This window comes from Perognathus longimembris, chromosome 10, assembly GCF_023159225.1.
Source record: "Perognathus longimembris pacificus isolate PPM17 chromosome 10, ASM2315922v1, whole genome shotgun sequence".
Taxonomy (NCBI): Eukaryota; Metazoa; Chordata; class Mammalia; order Rodentia; family Heteromyidae; genus Perognathus; species Perognathus longimembris.
Genome location: NC_063170.1, coordinates 68,735,843 through 68,755,405, shown reverse-complemented (window position 1 = coordinate 68,755,405; position 19,563 = coordinate 68,735,843). Strand labels below are relative to the sequence as shown.

The 19,563-nt window shown below is 43.7% G+C and overlaps 1 protein-coding gene across 3 annotated transcripts in view; it reads right to left on the bottom strand.

Moving 5' to 3' along the window:
* The window catches only part of Atg7 (autophagy related 7), a 157,348-nt gene that overhangs the window by 130,998 nt on the left and 6,787 nt on the right, over nt 1–19,563 (bottom strand). The window contains exons 2-5 of one of the 3 annotated variants that reach the window (XM_048356280.1): nt 11,654–11,853; nt 10,715–10,769; nt 6,814–6,931; nt 3,991–4,068 (exon numbers count right to left, since the gene is read on the bottom strand). In XM_048356280.1, the coding sequence (XP_048212237.1) occupies nt 3,991–4,068; nt 6,814–6,931; nt 10,715–10,769; nt 11,654–11,801 (399 nt within the window). In that variant the 5' untranslated portion in view covers nt 11,802–11,853. The remainder of the gene's footprint in view (nt 1–3,990; nt 4,069–6,813; nt 6,932–10,714; nt 10,770–11,653; nt 11,854–19,563) is intronic. The other 2 variants (XM_048356279.1, XM_048356281.1) reach the window with 2 other exon arrangements.

The window sequence follows — 19,563 nt, the reverse complement described above, 5'->3', positions numbered from 1 at the left end:
TAGCCTTGAGCAAAAAGAAGCCAGGGACAGTGCTCAGGCCCTGAGTTCAAGGCCCAGGACTGGCCAAAAAAAAAAAAAAAAAAAAAAAAAGAGTGCTTGCCTCGTATACATGAAGCCCTGGGTTCCATTCCCCAGCACCACATATACAGAAAATGGCCAGAAGTGGCGCTGTGGTTCAAGTGGCAGAGTGCTAGCCTTGAGCAAAAAGACCAAGCACCAGGACTGGCAAAAAAACAAAACAAAACACAAAAAACACAAAAAACCTTTCCCTAATGTTGTCCTAGGAAATGCCTCCCCAGTGAAGTATGTGCACAGTATCTAAGGCAAAACATGAGATCTGTAATATCACCACAGCTCACTCTCTGCAGTAAAGATAAAGCAAGTGCTTTATCTTTACAGCGACAGTATGAGTCACCAATCATCGGCAGACAGAAGGGCTGGCCACTCCCACACGGGGGGGGGGGGCCAGCAAGGGAACCTGGGAGAAGGGTTGGTGGGGCTGTTCTTGAGCCTCCTGCTCTGAATTCCTGCAGCTTGGAGCCTGAATCACACACACTGTAGAATCCCCAAAACTAGGAAACTTCTTTCCCCAACTGAGCCTACTTACTTTCCTGTCGTTCATCTTATTTATTTATTTTTGGAGTATACTAATTGTACCAAGGGTTTTTATTATTATTATTATCATGATACATAACTGTTTTGTTGGGCCATAATTCGGACACCATAAAACTCACGATGTGAAAGTGTATGTACTATGACGTAGATTTCTTTAGTTCAGGATATCGACAAGACTAAATCACCATCACTGCTACCTCTAGAACATTTTCAGCAACCCAGAAAAAAACCCTCTATCAGCAGGAAGTCCTCTTCCTTCAGTGGGGGTTTTTCATGTAAATGGACCATGCTTGCTGGCTTTTTTTTCCCTCCCTTGGTGCCAGTACTGAGTCTTGAACTCAGGGCCTGAATGTTTGCTCTTCGTTTTTTGTTTTGGTTTTTGTTTTTAAACTCAAGGCTGGCATCTCTACCATTTGAGCAACAGCTCCACTTGTAGCTTTTTTTTTTTGGCCAGTCCTGGGCCTTGGACTCAGGGCCTGAGCACTGTCCCTGGCTTCTTCCCACTCAAGGCTAGCACTCCGCCACCTGAGCCACAGCGCCGCTTCTGGCCGTTTTCTGTATATGTGGTGCTGGGGAATCGAACCTAGGGCCTCGTGTATCCGAGGCAGGCACTCTTGCCACTAGGCTATATCCCCAGCCCCACTTCTAGCTTTTTGCTGGCTAACTGGAAATAAAGAGTTCTCACAGATTTTCCTGCTGAGTCTAGCTTCAAACACTGATCTTCACATCTTAGCCTCCCAAGTAGCTAGGATTACAGCAGTGAGCCACTGGTGCCTGGCTTGATGATTTGTTAAATATAAATTTATATATAAACATGCTTCCAGATAAGAAAGACTAGTAACAGTAACTTATAGCTTCCCAGTCTCTAACTATGCCACTAATTGATCAGCAAAGAAAAAATTCCCTTTTCACAATGGTGCAATAAACTGCAAAACTGAAATTAATGAAGTGTCTGGTCCTTTGAGTCAGAAAAACAGCAGAAAGGAAAGCAAAAGCACCCCCAGAGATTATTCTCTCTTCTACTTAAATGATTTGTCATAACTGATCTTTTAGCAAAAGGTTAACCAATTCAGGATGAAGGACCTCACACATTCTGAGAAGCTTTATCAGGTCATCTTCCAGAGTCAAAAGGCTTGAATTTCTTACAATTCTTTTCAGGATACAAAGGGTTTAGATCAACTTAAATGCAAAGCCCCTTGGGTCTGCAGATTTTAAAGGAGAGATACTTTTTTTTTTAAGTCGGGTTAAGAATGTTTAAGTAAAAAGGGCAACAAAGGCCAACACACCTACTGATCTAGGAAATGCCCTAAAATTTTAAGTAAGAGCTAGTGTTACTTCTCATCAGGCACCAATTGCCAAATGTTTTCTATTCTCAAGAACCCTTGACATAAAATGGATTGGTGAGGGCTGGGGATATAGCCTAGTGGCAAGAGTGCCTGCCTCGGATACACGAGGCCCTAGGTTCGATTCCCCAGCACCACATATACAGAAAACGGCCAGAAGCGGCGCTGTGGCTCAAGTGGCAGAGTGCTAGCCTTGAGCGGGAAGAAGCCAGGGACAGTGCTCAGGCCCTGAGTCCAAGGCCCAGGACTGGCCAAAAAAAAAAAAAATGGATTGGTGACAAACCCAGAAATTTTCAGAGATATTTTTAAATCTATCCCAGTAGAGGACCTATAAAATCACTGAATGTATAAACAAACTGACAGAGAATTGAATCATCTTTCTTTCCTCTGCACTCTAACTTGTTAGGAAAAATGCTCTTGGTAGATGGCTGCCAGCTGGCGTGGCCAGAGGTGTGAGTGTCCCAGCATCCCTTCTTGTGCTTGGTAATAAGTCACGTGGGCAGCATTCAAAACTAGCAGGGAGAGGAGAAAGGCAGACCTAAGACTTGGTAAAATAATAATAGTAATAATATTAGTAGTAATAATAATAAAGTAAAAAATGTGGGAGGAATAGGATTAACATTCAAAGCTAGAGAAGTTGTGGTGAATCAACCTGCTTAACACATAGCAATAATTTCATATTCCATAACTCTTTGTTTTTCCTTCCTTCCTTCCTTCCTTTTCTTTCTTCTTCTTTCTTAGTACTGGGGTTTGAGGGTCTCATGCTTATTACACAGGCAATACACTACTTGATCGACTTCTCCAGCCCTCATTAACTTATTCTAAATAAACAAAATGAGAAAAACACCAACATGGCAAATATTGTTTGCAGCAACATTGTTTAAATAATAGGGGACATTAGAAGCAATGTAATGTTTACCAAAAGTCTACTACAGAGCATATACATAGAACATTATAGAGTAAACATAATTAAAGAGTCAAGATTGGCTTTTTAACACACACACACACACCCCATATATGTTCTTCCATTCACCATATGTTTATGTCCAGATAATCCCACTGAAGCTAAAATCATCACACTGTAGGTTGGAAGTGTTTTATACACTGAACCTTGAACTAGCCTGCCTTAAACATACTCTGACATTAGTCTACATACAGTTGGGCAAAATCAGCTAATGCAGTCTCTTGTGAAATAAAGTGCTGAGTATCTCACCTGATTTATTGAATACTGTAATGAAAGTGGAAACTGGAATCACTGTCTGGATATGTTTTCACATCCATGTGAGGTTAATAATAAACCCTAAGTGAAAGTATTTGCACACACCTGCGTGCAGCTGCCGTTGTTGCCAGCACCCCCATCTGCCCCATAGGGGTCAGTGTTAGCCTCACGCAGCCTACTCAAGGCTGCCCTTAGCAGTTTTTTCTGTCTTCCTAAAACTGTGTGGTCAAACTAATGAGTGTTTGGTCCTCAGCCTGGGGTGCTATTGGGAGGTAGTGGACCATTTAGGAGAGGAAGTTAAGCCCCTAGGGCTGGGGCTTTGAAAGGGACATTGGACCCATCCTCCCTCTCTCTCTCTTCGCTCTCCAATTGCCATGCAATGAGCACCCTCTCTGCCACATGCTCTCACCATGATGTACTCTGCTGCCCCAGGATCACAGGGCAGGGATCACCTTTCCTCCTGTCAGTCAATTGACTTGGGTGTTCCACCAAGCATCAGGAAGCTGACTCACACAGGGAGCTGTGAGGACTGAACTTTACAAAGATTTGGTAACAATGAAACCATGCTACTGGGCCTTGCAGGCGGCTCCCTCTTGTCCTGAATGAGAGAACCTAGGTCACAGGGTTAGAAACCACTGAGTGAGATTAACCCTGCACTGCTAATGGGTGCTGGCACTGCCCGTACTAACAGAAACCATTATTTCTTTAAAGTCTCCAGAGCACAGAGAGCAGAGCATCCTCCTGGGCTCCTAGGCCCCTGGGCTGAGCCAGGAGCCTCCACCAGTCTCTATGCAACAGGGGCCAGTTACTTACAGCAAAGGTCAAAAGCAGGAACTTGTTGAGGAGCGCAGGATTTTCAAGTGCAGCACCTGACTTGATGGATTCCCAGATCTGCCAGAAGAAAGAAAAGAGTGATGGCAGGCTTCCAGGAGTCTCTGAGCTGTTCTGTCAAACACAGCACAGAGTTGAGAAGCACCAAGTTCTTTCCTCCGGGCCCAGCCTCACTTACCCCAGCCCTGTGCTGAGGTTACCTGTGCTTCATTACCCGACTGCCCACTTCACTGCCTTTCTGGTGGCTCCCTCCCCTAGCCTCTGAGCTGAGTGAGTGAGTCCAAGTGCCTGCTGATACAGGCTCAGCCTAGAAAAGAAGAATAAGCCACTCTCAGGCCTCCCAGACTGCCATCGGCAGGTTTGTGCTTATAGTCTCCTATATGCCAGGCACACAGAGGATGTAAAAGTAAAAGATAGTCAAGAAGCTGTCCACCAAGGAAAAAGGAGGGGCACAGATGTGCATGCAATTCCTGTGAGGAATACCAGGCCCTGCTAGGAGAGAGGTAAAGAGCCTAGGAAATGACCTGAACTACAAGGAAGTGACTTCTTAAAGCCTTCCTCGGGATTTGCCTTCAGAGCTGGGAAAGGCAGAATGAAATTCCAGTTTATGTACACTCAGCAAGCCCTGTGTCTGGAAGCAAAAACTGGTCCTGGTCAACAGCTGGTGATCACAAGATGTTTTAGTAGCTAAAATTAGTTGCTAAACTTTTGAGTTGCTAAGCAGGACAAAACAGAATTGCCAACAGAAGAACCACTCCCCAAGCATGGATGTGAGAGGGAATAAGCAAAGAGTCCCCGCAGCCGCCCTTGGAGGAGCTGGACACGGAGGAGCAGGCCCCCGGGTTTCTTACTAGCTGAAGGAGTAGGCAAAACCTGCCAGGAAAAGTCAGCACCCTCCTCCAGGAGGGGAATCCTGCAGAGCAACCGGCTTTTTCCCATGATGGAGAAAGCTCTCCGAAGCATGTGGACAGAGTGGGAGGCCCAGGGATAACCAGGATACAAGTCAAGAAAAGCAATCTCCATCAACTGAGTCACCAAATGCGGCTGCTACAGGGAAAGGAAACCTGCTCAGAACCAATGGGTACCTCCTTCTCTGGCCACTGCACCCAGAAACAGGACCCTTTTCTCCCTATGTTGGTGTCTATTTCAGAGTGACACTGGCAGAAAGTCTTTTTTTTTTTTTTTTTGGCCAGTCCTGGGCCTTGGACTCAGGGCCGGAGCACCGTCCCTGGCTTCTTCCCGCTCAAGGCTAGCACTCCGCCACTTGAGCCACAGCGCCGCTTCTGGCCGTTTTCTCTATATGTGGTGCTGGGGAATCGAACCTAGGGCCTCGTGTATCCGAGGCAGGCACTCTTGCCACTAGGCTATATCCCCAGCCCCGGCAGAAAGTCTTTTTAACTGGCACATCATAATTGTACCTGTTTCTGGGGAAAGGTGTAACAACTCATTACACATACACAATGTGTAATGACCAAATGGGGGCAACTGGCACTTGTCTGTTGGAAACTATCAGAATTCTCTCTTCTGGAGAATTATTAGGAATACGCAATAAGCAGTTGTAAGCTAGTTACTCTACTGTGTTATAAAACACAATAGGGCTCTTCTATCCTAGCTAATGGTATTAACTAGTTATCCACCTTCTCTTTAGCCTCTCTCTCCCCTTCCTAGCCTCTAGTTGACCACAATTCTACTTTCTAATTTTGTTAAATCAATACTTTTAGCTTCCACATGAGTGAGAGCACACAGCATTTGTCTTTAGATACCTGGCCTCTTTGACTTAATCTGGTGTCCTCCTCTCCTTAGGTGGCTCAAGCATCTAATCGTAGCTACTCAGGAGGCTGAGATCTAAGGACTGCAGATCAAAGCCAGCTCCAATGAGAATGTCTGTGAAACTCTTATCTCCAATTAACTACCAGAAAACTGGAAGTAGAGCTGTGGTTCAGAGCGGTAGTATGCTAGTCTTGAACAAAGGAGCTGAAACATCACCCAGGCCCTGAGTTCAAGCCCCACAACTACCACCACCACCAACAAAATCTAGTGTTCTCCAATCCCATACACATTGTCACAGATGATAGGGTTTCTTCTTTCTGTGGCTAATATTCCATTTGTACTACAGTTGCTTTATCCATTCATCCAGTGATGGACATCTGAGTTGACTGCACATCTGGGCTGCTGTGAGGAACATTGCTATGACCACAGGAGGGTAGTATCTCTTGAACACAATGACTTCACCTCCTTTGTGGATGTTCTCCAGCAGTGGGGTTCTGAATACAATTGTTCTATTTTTTTATATTCTGGGGAACCTGAAAACTGATAGCTGCTTTAGTATACATTCCTGAATCAAAAACGTGTAAGATGGTATTATTTTTAAGGCTGGTCTAAGTATCTCTCAATTAAAGTGGGACAATGAGGACAAACTGTCTTATCCCCTCCTTCCAATGGACCATCTTAATTCTTCTCCCTAATGCAAACATGAAGAAACAAAAAGGCACTGCAGGTAGAAAGAACAAGAAAGAGGAGGGAATAAAGGGAGTTATTGTGATTTGCTCCAAGTGAGGCAGAGAAGGCAAGGGAAAGCATGGCAAGACAGAAAGGTCATACAGACTAGTGGGACCAGCCCCCACTGACCTTTTACGTCACCTGAGGTCCATGAAATCTCTGTGGTAATAAACTAAAACTCACCAACCTCTTTGCTTATCAGTTATGTACTAGTTTCTACAACAGCCCCATGTGTCTGATGGGGAAAAGCAACCTGCCAAGACCAGAGGATGTATCACAGACAGACCCCACATCTAACCAGCTCACCTCATTCGCTACTTGTTCCAAAAGGAGCTTCTTATCTGCAGTCTTGAAAGCCTCCAGTGTGTTGGTGTTATATAGTGTTCCGGCAGCTGGACAGCAGCGTGCAGGTGTGGGAGAACTCCTGGACCCAAGAAAGAGACAGTTAGCCAAGCCCAAAGACGACTGAGCCAACAGGGAGGAACAAGTAAGCCACAGGACCGCTCAGTGGGGCAGGGAGACTAATGACACATTTCTTTGGAAAAGTATGAATAGCATCGCTCAAGAACTAAAAGAAGGGGTCCCAAGGAGAAGTTCATGTCCTACTTTTTAACACAATCTAAGAGGGGAATATCACTGGACTACAAAGGTCTGAATTAGCACAACAGATTTCTCCCACTTGAAAATTCAAGAAATTCACCTAGAGTGACAGAACACTGGACAGAGTGAAGCTAAAAACCGGAGTCATGTGATTCAGGGTCTTCTGTGGCCCAGTCCATGCTCAGCACCCCCCATCTCCAAGGCCCTGCTCCATCCCCTCCTCTCCAGGAAGCCGGACTCCATTTTCCTCTGGTAATATTCCACCCACAGGACAGAGCATATTGCAGAGCATTTTAAAATATGACAATCATATACAGTTAACTGAAAGACAGTAAATTCCCTGAGGAACTTCTTCTGTTTCTTCCACAACCTAGCCTAGTCCAAACATGGCTCTGCATTGCCTGCTGGGCAAAGCCGAGGGTCCTCTGAGTGCCACAGAATTTGGTCTGAACTTCCTGTCAATCTCTGGCTCTTGCCTCAAAGCCCTCACCCACTGCAGTACCCTGGAGGCTGAGAGGGCCTCAGAGAAATCAGCCAGAACAAGGGCAGTGGATTCTGAAAGCAAATTCAGACAGGGACAAATCTGCTCTCTTCTTGGAAGTGATGTTGTTTTTGAGGTTATAGATACAAAATGAATCATGCATCAGTGCTCTAATACCGCCATCTCTTATGACTAACGATGGGAGCTTCTGGGACAAAAGCCTCACTGGCTTTTCATCTGGGGTCTGTAAAAATGGGGCTCAGAGATCTGAAGAAGCGATCTAAATCCAGGATAGTATCAGGGGCTTACTGCCAGGGCACCTGTCAAAGTTCCAAATGCCAGAGGGTGGGGAGGGCCAATTTTCAATGCCCAGTCTTCCCTCAGGAACTGAGTGGGCAAATCAGAGTTTGTCCTAAAAGAATGCTTTTCGTGCAGGTAAGATAGGGTCAAAGGCAGGCTCAAGGAGAAAAGCCCTAGAGAGAGTTAGGTCTGGAGCAGTGTGTAGTACTGCATTCCTCTGTATGCCCAGTGCCTACCAAGATCTATCACCAAGACACGGAGGACACATTAGTAAGTATTCCTGAAATAACGATTGTTCTCCACCTTTGTTACACACTGAGCACACCACAATCTACATTTCTGTCTTCTCCTGTGTGCTTGGTGCAAGTCCTTGCATTTCTAACTCCTATACATCCTGCCCAGTACGGACCTGTCCTGATGAATAAACTCACCTTTTTCTCTACAAACGCATGTAGATATACCGCAATAAAAACCAAGACAGTAACAATAACTCCTGCATTTTGAGCATCCCCAAATGCTTTCTTTAAAATTCCTCAACAAGCTACAAAAGAGGAACTCAGAAAATCAGACTTTAAGTCAGGAAGAAACAACAGAAGACAGCTCATGTGAGGAGAAGGAACGGGACTGATTAAGGAAGCACAGGTAATTCACCACATCTGCATACTTCACACCCAGGGCTATCTTCACACTCCCCACTATGCCAGTGTCTTGCAAACCAAGGGACTCAATGGCTAAGAGGGCAGACATGTCCAGTGAGACCAGCAAGCTGTGTGACGGTCATTGCTGCAGGGCCAGAGGCGGTCTGCAACCTGAATTTCTGGGTTATTCATTTTGGAGTAAGATCAAATTTCACTTTTATGAATTGCATTTTTTCGAATTAATGTTCCCAAGAATAAAATGGCTAAAATCTTCTAACAGAACCTCCGTCTAGTATCAGATGGAGATGGAGGCGGGTGGAGATGAGCTGCACACAAAGTCCAGATGGCCACTGCTCTCTCTCTGGCTGAGGCTCCCCCTGCCCTCCTTAGACAATTTAATGCTGACATATTTCCCTGTTACCCCATAACTCCTGCAAAAGCAAGACAGTGCTTGCCAAAACAGGAGAGAGATTAGCAGGACTTAATTTGTTTTGACAAGTGATCACCAGGAATTTATGATGGAGCTGGACAGCCAGGAAGGGGCGGGGGGACACCAGCACCACTCTTTAGAGATAAAAAGATCAGCACTGCTATGGATTAGCATTATACTTCTAAGTTTTGCAATTTACTGGAGATAAAGGAACAAAATGTGTCAATATTTTGAGAAAATCTAGGGACGCATTACCTGAATTAGGAGACAATTTCTACTCATTGACTGCTGCCATTAGGGCCCTACCCAGCTGACTGAGGACATTTTCTACAGCCAGGAGGCCCCTCTTACGACCTCTTCACCCACTCAGGCCCTTGTCCTGAGAGTGCTGAGTTCAGAAGGCAGACGCGAACCTCACTGTGTCTCGAATTCTTCAGCTCTCAATAAGCCCCAACATGTACAATTCTAGTCTTTTACGAACGCGAATTCACGAGGACCCCGAATACATTAGTCACCAAATGCAGTAACCTTTACATTGAACTCTGACCCTGATGACTTTCTAACAACTCATGTCCTAGGCCAGCTCAGTGTCCTCTTTCTCCTCTGAGCAGGGCTACTCATGGCTCCTGCCCTTCATCCTGTTAATGCTACCAGCCTCCTCCAGCCTCACGGTCTCTCTCTCTGGATAACTCCCAGGTCACGTCTGGCCCTCACCCTTTGACTCCGGGATCTCCTGACATTTCCGGTGAATGCTGTTACTCAAACTCAACCCAGTAGAAGCCAGACATATTCTTTCCTCAATGTGTGCCCCTACCCCCCTTCCTGTTCCTGTTCCTGTAGAACCCTTCAAAAATGCTTCTGGGTGCATTTAAATTTTTCTCACTCTGGTTTTCTACATTTAGCTGAGCCTGACCTTGGGCCAGCTACGTTACATGTTGATCCACAGGGTGCTCATCTGAAAAGGGGAGAAAAAAAAATCACACCTGGCAGGTGTGAAAGGAATAGATTTATGAAAATGCCTAACTAATTAAGTGTGGAATAAATATCTCTCCTCTCCAGAAACTCCCAGAACTCCCAAATGGATAAAAAAGTTTCTTCAGGGATGTGTGTGTCATATTCCTTTGTAGTCTCCATGGGGCCTTGCACGTGGTCATATGCAGAAGTGGCCTAACAAATGTCCACTGACTGATACTCATGGACAGGCATCTAAAGGAGGAATCAGAGGTGCCGATACGGCAGGCATGGTGGTATATACCAATTCCCCAGATACTCAGAAGGCAGAGGCCAGACCCTATATGAAAAATAACTAAACAAAAATGGGGTGAGGGCATGCCTCAAAGTAGAGAGCATCTATCTGCCTAGCTAGGGTGAGACCCTGATTCAAACTCCAATAACACACACACACACACACACTTAAATATAACCAAAATCAGGAGGACATTGCCTAACTGTCAATGAGAACTTGATAAGTTTCTGAAAAATGCCATTTTTTTTCCCTGCAGAAAAAATGAACCAGATGGGCATAAATGGCACTTGTTTCAATGGGAGGCCCAGGCTCTGCTCCCAGCACATCGCTAGCTTTCCTGTGGTCACTCCTCATCCAAAGCAAGCACCCCATTTTTTAGTAGCATACGTGAGTCATACAGGGAGGATTTCCTTGTGACATTTCCATGCCTCTATCAATGGATTTAATCAATTCCCCTTCCTCCCTCCCCTAAAAGTGTTCTTTATTCAGATGCCAAATAAATCAATACTCACATGTCGAAAGCACTGAACTCCAACGTGAGGCGAGCTGGCAGCCCAGCAGAATCCCCTGGACAAAAGCATGATCACATTTTTAGTAGCAAGTCAGAAGAGCAGAATTCACAGCAAAACTGCCTGTGAGCAGTTTTCTTCTTTTGTACTTGAGCCCAAAGTGTCCCACTCATTCCTGCTTCTCTATGTGCGTAGCTGACACCTGTCTGTAGACAATGGCAGAATGTGACAGGCTCTATCTAGCACAGGTGGGAGATCTGTCTAAAGTATATGAGAAAAAAAAGATTCGGGGGGGGAGGGAGATATTTCAGTCTTCTCCTCAGTAAGCTAAGTAATCACTACTGGGTTAATAACTTGATTTTAACTACTTTCTCACTTTTTCCTGTTAGATGGGAAAAGAAATGTAAAAAAAAAAGCCTAGGTCAAAAGTTGGGGGAGTGGGGGGGGGCGCTAGTGGCTCACACCTGCAGCCTGAGATCTGAGGACAGTGGTTAGAAGCCAGCCTGGGTAGGAAAGGCCATAAGACTCTTATCTCCAACTAACAACAAAAAACTGGCAGTGGAACTGTGGGTCAAGTGGCAGAGAGCCATCCTTGAACAACAACGCTAAGAGACAGCACCTACGCCCTGAATTCAAGCCCCAGCACCAGTGTGAGTGCATACACACATACACACACACACACAAAAGTCAAGAAGGAAACAAAGTCAGAAATAAGAACAAAAACTAGTACAGAGCTCAGTATGTAAAAGACATGGGTGTCCTCTTCTAGAGGACAGCTGACAGCTGGTGGTGGGGCTCAGTGGTAGAATGCTTGTCTAGTAAGGCCTGGGCTACATCCCCAGTACTGGAAAATGAATGAATGCATGCATGAATGAATGGAAGCTAGTACCGCAATGGAGAACAGGGGGTCACAGATGGAGGATGCAGTCTAAGACCACCTACCATTGTAATAATAACCCTTAATGTCCCTGGGAGCTTCATCCAGCCGATACTCATTCAGCTTCCTTTGGGTCAGCTCATGCCAGAAGCCAACATCCAAGGCACTACTGAAGGGGGCAAACTGCAGCTTAGAGGCGCCAGGGTCCCCCATCACTGCTGTTCTGACTTGTCTGCTGAAAGGACACAAGAAAATACAGGAAAACCTGGAGAAGAGCATTTGTAATAAAACACAGCTCAAACAAACATCAACACATAACTTAGCTTCTTGATCATTCTGAAGCATACAGCCCAGTGGCAGGAAGTATACTCTCAGTGTTGGAGACAGATCTCCAGAATGCTTCCATTTTGTTAAACTGGAGTTCTCTTTAAACAACAACCTGTATTCCCCTTGCCCCTGGCCCCAGGCACTTGGCATTCTATAGTCTGTCATATTCCTTATATAAGTGAAATTACACAGTACTACGTTTTAGTGGCTGCTGTTTCGCTTAAGACACAACTCTGAAATCATCTTGGGTCATTTGCTGTACTGTCAGGATTAGTCTCCTTATGATACAAATGAGTTTTTATATACTGACAAAAAGGCTCTTTCTGGCCTTAACTGTTTTGGTACTAGGGGTGAATGCAGAGCCTTAGGTATGTCAGGCAAGCACTCCAGTATGCTCCAGCCCTGGCCTAACTTATGTGCATCCATCTTCCTTTCTTGTCAGTCGGGTTGGTGCACAGTGACAACTCCTCTGAGACAACCGCGTCTCAGCATCCCATATGTTCCTAGGGAACTCTACAAGTGTCAAATCCACACACAGCCCAGCCGGTTAAAAATGCACAGATCCTGGAGGATGGAAATCTTCAACAGTTTAGCACCCCAGCCAAAGAGGGGAAAGCAGGGTAAATGCCTTCCCCTCTCCTGTGGGGCCCAAACTCTTTCAAATCTCATTATCTTTCAAAAGCACTGGGATTTTGCATTTCATACCACAATATGTATTTGAATGCTTCCTTTCCCTCTTCCAATCATCGAGTGAATTTGGGCATTCTAGTGATCAACCATTCCAGGGATCAAGCATACATACACTGCAACTTCCTTCCCCCTGCACGCTCGCTGGCTGCACAGACAGGCCCAGTGTGAGAAGCACCCATTGTGGGGATCTGAAGTCTGCTGGAGTCGGTCTAAGTATTATTTTATTCAGGCTATTTCCAACTGTGCCAGTAGCTTTCAATTAGCATAGCACATTCACCCTCCTTTGCCTTTTGCCAAGGGAAAAATTAAAATAAACTCCGTGACAATCGTATTTGCCAAAGAGATTGTTATGCCTATGCCCTCGTTATGCATCTGTGGTAGGGCATTTACTTAGCCTCTCACATACTGAACACGTAAACATCTGCCTGACACCTGGCCATGACGAGTGTGGGCAGCCCTGCTTCCCTGCACCGGTGCCTCTCATTCTCTCAAAGGCAGGCAATAGGCTCTTACTATGTTTTCCTCTAGTTTTCTATCTAGATCACGTTGACTTCCTTCTTCCTCTATACTTAGCCATGCACTTATACATTGCTACCGGCTTTCCCTCCACTTGTAGACAGTCACAGATGATGGAAAACAGGAAGACATGTCTTATATGTTTCAGAAGCTAAAAAACTAATTTTATAACATCAGCTAAAGCTTACACATTTGAATTAAAGTCTGTTATGAATTAACTACCTTCTAGAGGCTGATTTTTATGTGGACAACATTTAAATAAGAAAAACTTTCAACTCTGGGGATTAACTTTTTTGAACATCAGACAACGGTCAGACAATGGTCAGGATGAATGTTAAAAATGATTTCCTAGGGCTGGGAATGTGGCTTAGTGGTAGAGTGCTTGCCTAGCATGCATGAAGCCCTGGGTTCGATTCCTCAGTACCACATAAACAGAAAAAGCTGGAAGTGTCACTGTGGCACAGACAGGCTCAGGGACAGAGCCCAGACCTTGAGTTCAAGCCCCAGGACCAACCAAAAACAAAACAAACAAACAAAAAATTATTTCCTTTGGGGCTGGGAATATGGCTTAGTAGTAGAGTGCTTGCCTCATATACATGAAGCCTTGGGTTCCATTCCTCAGCACCACATATATAGAAAAAGCCAGAAGTGGCATATATATATATATATATATATATATATATATATACACACACACAAATATATTTCCTTTTATCTACATAAAAAATAAAACCTTTGGGACTGAGAATGTGGCTTAGTGGTAGAGTGCTTGCCTAGCATGCATAAAGCCCTGGGTTCAATTCCTCAGTACCACATAAACAGAAAAGGTTGGAAGTGGGTAGCACTGTGGCTCAAGTGGTAGAGTGCTAGCCTTGAGCAAAGAAGCAGCCAGGGACAGTGCTCAGGCCCTGAGTCCAAACCCCAGGACTGGCAATAAATAAATAATAAACACTTCAACTTTTAAAATAGCATGAAAATTCAACTATTAATTTTCAAGCAAATTAACCCACTGTATTTTCAATATTTTTGTTAGTACTTATAATTTATTTTGTAACACCAATGAAGACTTCTTATATATTTGATTTATTTAACTTCATTACTGTACAGATTAAAAATCACATAGAACTCAGTACTGAAAATCTCATCTTCTACATATAAAAACTAATGTAAGAATTTCAATTTACCAGGATTTCTTACCTTGTGAAACCTTTATAAACTCTGTTAGTGACTTTGAATGGCAATCTACAATATTCTACATGAGACATTTTTTATGATGCATCCATCTGATCTGTCACGTTATAATCTATTGTGGAAGAAAGGAGAAGTACTCAGCATGCCTTGCTAATTCTGGGATGTGCTACTTGCATTTAAACAGAATCCTGAAGAAATTACTTAAAATGAAGATTGTGAAGATTCAAAAGGGCAGGTTCTCTAGGCTGTCTCAATTAAAGAGGCTTATAATGTCTTTTGATATATTTTAAAATAACATTTTTAGCTAACAAATTTATGTAAAAATAGGCTTCATCAAACTTCTTCAAGGCTAGGCCATGGTTCCACAAAATAGCTACATTTCATACAAAATGGAAGATACAGTATTCACTATTCCTTATGCAACTCATAATAAAAGTCTCTAATTTGGAAAGGTACAAATGTATCTTGACTGTGATGAGGCATACTATATTGGGAATTATTCAGTATGCAGCACATTAACAAGGTACTCTGTGCTTTGATAGTAACTGCAGTCGAGGTATTTACTCTGGTTTCTGCAGGTTTATCAGGAAAGAGTTTTGTAAAAAACACAGTAAAATAGGGTTTAGAAATTTTAAAAAGTCAACAGTAAATAGACAAGTCTTACCAAGAAGTCTATCTGCACTAAAACCACATGTATAAAGTAAAAAGGTTTCAGTGTTTGTTAATTGGGAGGATCTCAGTTTTAAGTCTAGTTTGAATAAAAAGTTAGTGAGATCCTTTCTCAAAATTAAGCTTGGTGTGACGGTACCCACCTGTAACCCTAGCTACATGGGGGGCCAAAGTAGGTAGATTGCAGTCTCAGAATAACCAAGGGGGCAGGGGTGGGCAGGAACAACCATGTGCACAATAACCACAGCAAAAAAGGACTGGGCACACGACTCAAGGGGTAGAAGTGCTTACCTAGCAAGCACAAGGCCCCCGAGTTCAAACCACAGTACCACCAAAGAAAAACGCGCTAGAGGTGCAGAGGAGAGAAACTGCAGGCCCAGGCCACTGCCAGGGTGTCAAAGAGATATGACACCAGTTTCTGTCAAACGCTGAGGATCCCTAATCTGAGATCTCAGAACTATTAACACTTGCACACATGTTAAGGGTTGAGAACCTCAACAATCAAAGGTCAACCTGTAAAACCACCATTGTCCAGGGCGGAGGACCTGATCGCTGAGGCCCAAGAGCTGCAAAACCACCTGCTGTGAGGCTAAGGGTTCCATGACCCAAGGCTAGTACAGGACCTGTGACACTAGAGGGCGCTCCCTGCTGTCTGCTACCACCACAAAACCCCCAAAGAACTTCTCCTACTCACTTTTCCTATCAGAATTGAGCACACTAACTCAATCTTTTCATCTTTTTGGTGTGTGTGTGCGTGTGCGTGTGCGTGTGCGTGTGCATGCATGTGCCATCTCTCATCCTGAGGCTAGAACTTGGCCTAGGCACTGTCCCTGGGATTCTTTTTTTGCCCAAAGCTATTTACTCTACCACCCGAGTCACAAGCTTCATTTCTGGCTTTTTTTTTTTTTTTTTTTTTTTTTGCTGGTTAACTGGAGATAAGTCTCACAGATTTTTCTCAACAGGCTACCTTCAAAGTACAATCGTCAGATCTCAGCCTCCTGAATAGCTAGAAATGCAGCCATGGGCCATTCTCACCCATTTGTTTCTTTTTAAAGACAAGATCTCACTATGTAGTCCAAACTGGTCTCATCCTCCTAAACGCTGGGATTACCAAGATACACTATCTTACTCATCTTAATGCATATACATTTTAGAGTTGTTTTTCTTGTTTTGTGGAGAATGTCACTGGTATTTGACATGGATTGCATTGAATCTGAAAACTGCTTCAGTAGTATGGCTATTTTAATTGATTCTGCTCATTCATGAACATGGAAGGCCTTTCTATCTTCTAATGTCTGCAATTCTTTCTTTAGTGTTCTGTATTTTCTTATTGTAGAGGTCTTCTACATCCTTGGCTAGGTTTATTCCTAAATACATTTTTGTGGGTATTAGGAATGGGATTATTTTCTAGATTTCTCTGAGAAAGCTTATTATATGCATAGAAGAAAACTAGTCATTTTTATATGTTGATTTTTGTATCTGGCTACTTTGCAGAATTTATCAGTTCTAAGAATCTTTCAGTGGCATCTGTAGGGCTTTCCACACAGACTCATCATTTGCAGTCGTGTGTGGTTTGACTTTCTCCTTTCCCATTCATATCGCTTTTATTGTTCTCTGATTGTTCTGACTAAAATTTCAAGTACATGGAATAAGAATGAGAATAAGTACCCTTGACTCACTGCTGATTTTAGAGGAAATCTTCAGTTTTCCCCATTCAATATCATATTAGCTATGGATCTGTCAAATAATCTTTATCTTGACTATTACCCTTCGACTCCTAGTTTATTCCTAACAGGAGAAAATGTGGAATTTTACTAAAATTTTATTCTGCATCTATTGAGATGATCATCTGGTTTGTATCCTTGAGAATTAACATACAGGATTACATCATATTAAAATACGCTTCTATACAAAAAGGAAATAATGGACAGAGAAAAGAATGGGAGAAAACCTTGACAGCTATTCATCTGAGAATGGGCTAATATCCCGAATATGTTAAGAATTCAAAAAAAACAACAAAATAATCAAATCAACAAATGTGCAAAGATACTTCTCAAAACAAGTACAAATAGCCAATAAATATATGAAAAAATGCTCAGTATCTTTAACGTTCTGAGAACTGCAAATCAACACTACACTGATATTCTATCTCATTCTAGTGAGAATTATAAAGACAAAACAAAAATAACAAGTGTTGATAAGAATATGAGGAAGGAACCTTTATATATTACTGGTGGTAATATAATTTCAATTAATATGGAAAACAGTATGCAGCTTCCTCAAAAAACTAAAAATAGAACTGCTACATGCTTCAGCTTTAGCATACCTGGGTATAAACGGACAAAATCAAGGTCAGTATACAGAACAGATATCTGCACACCATAATTATTATTGTAGTATTGACAATAGTCAAGTTATGACATCATGCCAGGATCTGATATCCATTCAACAGATGAATGGAGGGCTGGGAATACGGCCTAGTGGCAAGAGCGCTTGCCTCCTACACATGAAGCTCTCGGTTCAATTCCCCAGCACCACGTATATGGAAAACGGCCAGAAGGGGCGCTGTGGCTCAGGTGGCAGAGTGTTAGCCTTGAGCGGGAAGAAGCCAGGGACAGTGCTCAGGCCCTGAGTCCAAGGCCCAGGACTAGCCAAAAAAACAAAAACAAAAAAAAACACAGATGAATGGACAAAGAAAATCAATGGTATATTATTCAGCCATAAAGAATGAGATGTCAACTGCATAAAAATGGCTGGAACTACAGATCATGTTAAGTAAAGCAAGATAATATCACATGTTTTCTCTCATACATGGAAGCTAAAATAACAACAGCCTGAAAGAAGGACTACTAGGGACCAGGGAAGCAGGAAGAGGAGGACGGAGAGGTTTCTAAGAAAGGTGGGTATGATCAAAACATTGTGTGTACACATCACAGTGAATCTATTCATGGAAACAGTTAATGGAATTACAATTCAGTTACTGGGAACAACAGTAACAGGAGTTACTGGGAGGAAGAAAAGCCACAGCAGGGTAAAGTCCTAGAGCAGGGTGGGGGTAGGGAGGGAGAGGAGGGGAGTAAGAAGAAACAGAATCATTCAGACAAACAAGGGAAACAACAGTGGATGGATGGTAGACCAGGACAGCGCAAAGCAAGTTCTCAAAGTGCCGGGATGAAAGAACAGCACTGCCACTGGACCAATGATCTCTGAAGCTATCTGAAGGAACTCAGGGGGGGCTCTCTAAAACGTAATTTGGCAGGAAATTGCTGAGGCGAGAATCATCTGTAAAGGCAGCTTTGGGGCGGGGGGTGGGGGAGGTCACTTGCTATTGGTTCCCTCATAGGCGGCAGCATCCCACAGGCTGAATATATTCTACCCATTAGAAATATGCGTTGGCACCAGAAGTCCCATTGTGAATGAATGGAAAATTCGCAATGGGGGCCTAACAAACTCGAGGGGAGGGGGTGAACAAGTAGGAATGATAATAATTACAATTGACAAGCCCCATTGATCACAAAGGACAGCACACTGCTGTCCCTAAAATTTTCCACTTGGAGTGGTTTATAGCATGTCCCCACCAGTCTGTGCCTGACCAAGGGCTTTGAGACACTCCTGCCACATACACACTCACACTAGCCTCCAACTGGCAATCAACTCTTGAGTGTTGGCACTAAAGGCACTCACCACATCTGGCTAACTGAGGGCATCTTAAAAATGTGAGGTGCATGGGCCCCACCTGCTCTTCCTGTTGGGGTGGAGGCAGTCCAGGAGACTGGCAGTCTGACCAGCAGTCCCGATGATACCAGTGCTACCATAACGTCAATCTTCGGCCCCGTCACTTCTGCAGATCCTATCTCTAAATCACATCCAGTGTAAAGCCCCCTTCCACATCTCTGTACTCTTCTGCCGCAATAGGACAAGCCACTTTTCAGGACCTTTATTCTGTCCATCAGCCCCACACTGCTAACAAATAGCCAATCATTTGAGTAATCTGTATGCTAACCTCCTTTCCAATAGTCAACACAAATAGGCTTTTTTTTTTTTTTAAGCCATAGCTTTCATAATGTCGGCGCAATCATACATTGTGGAAGAAAATCAACCCAGCAGCGGCTGTGGTAAAGTCCTCTGTAGGATGGAGCATCAAATGCAACATTACTCATCTACAACTTGCCTTAAAGGTCAGATGTAACTTATTTTCAACATAATTTTTGGTCACCTGCTGAGAGCATCAGGATGGAATTTTACCAAGGCCAGAGGATTCCAGAGACAAAGAGAAAACTGTGTAGCACTCTAATAGGCTGGGGAAAAGTGACTCAGGACACCCACTTGGAAGGCAGGAGACCATTTGTAACACCCGTTATACCTCAATAAGGCTATGAAAATATAAGTGCCAAAAAAGCTGATGGTGATAGTCAGAGAGGCAATAAGAAAGGCGCCTGCATCAAAGACACATTCTTCACGTTTTCTGGCCTAACTGGCCTTTGAAAAACTGAACAGAACACAGTCTCTTTCACAAGGGAACATGGCTGGAGATTGCTGTTTTCAGTCCAAGAAAGCAGAAAAGTCTTTAACAATAGCAGCA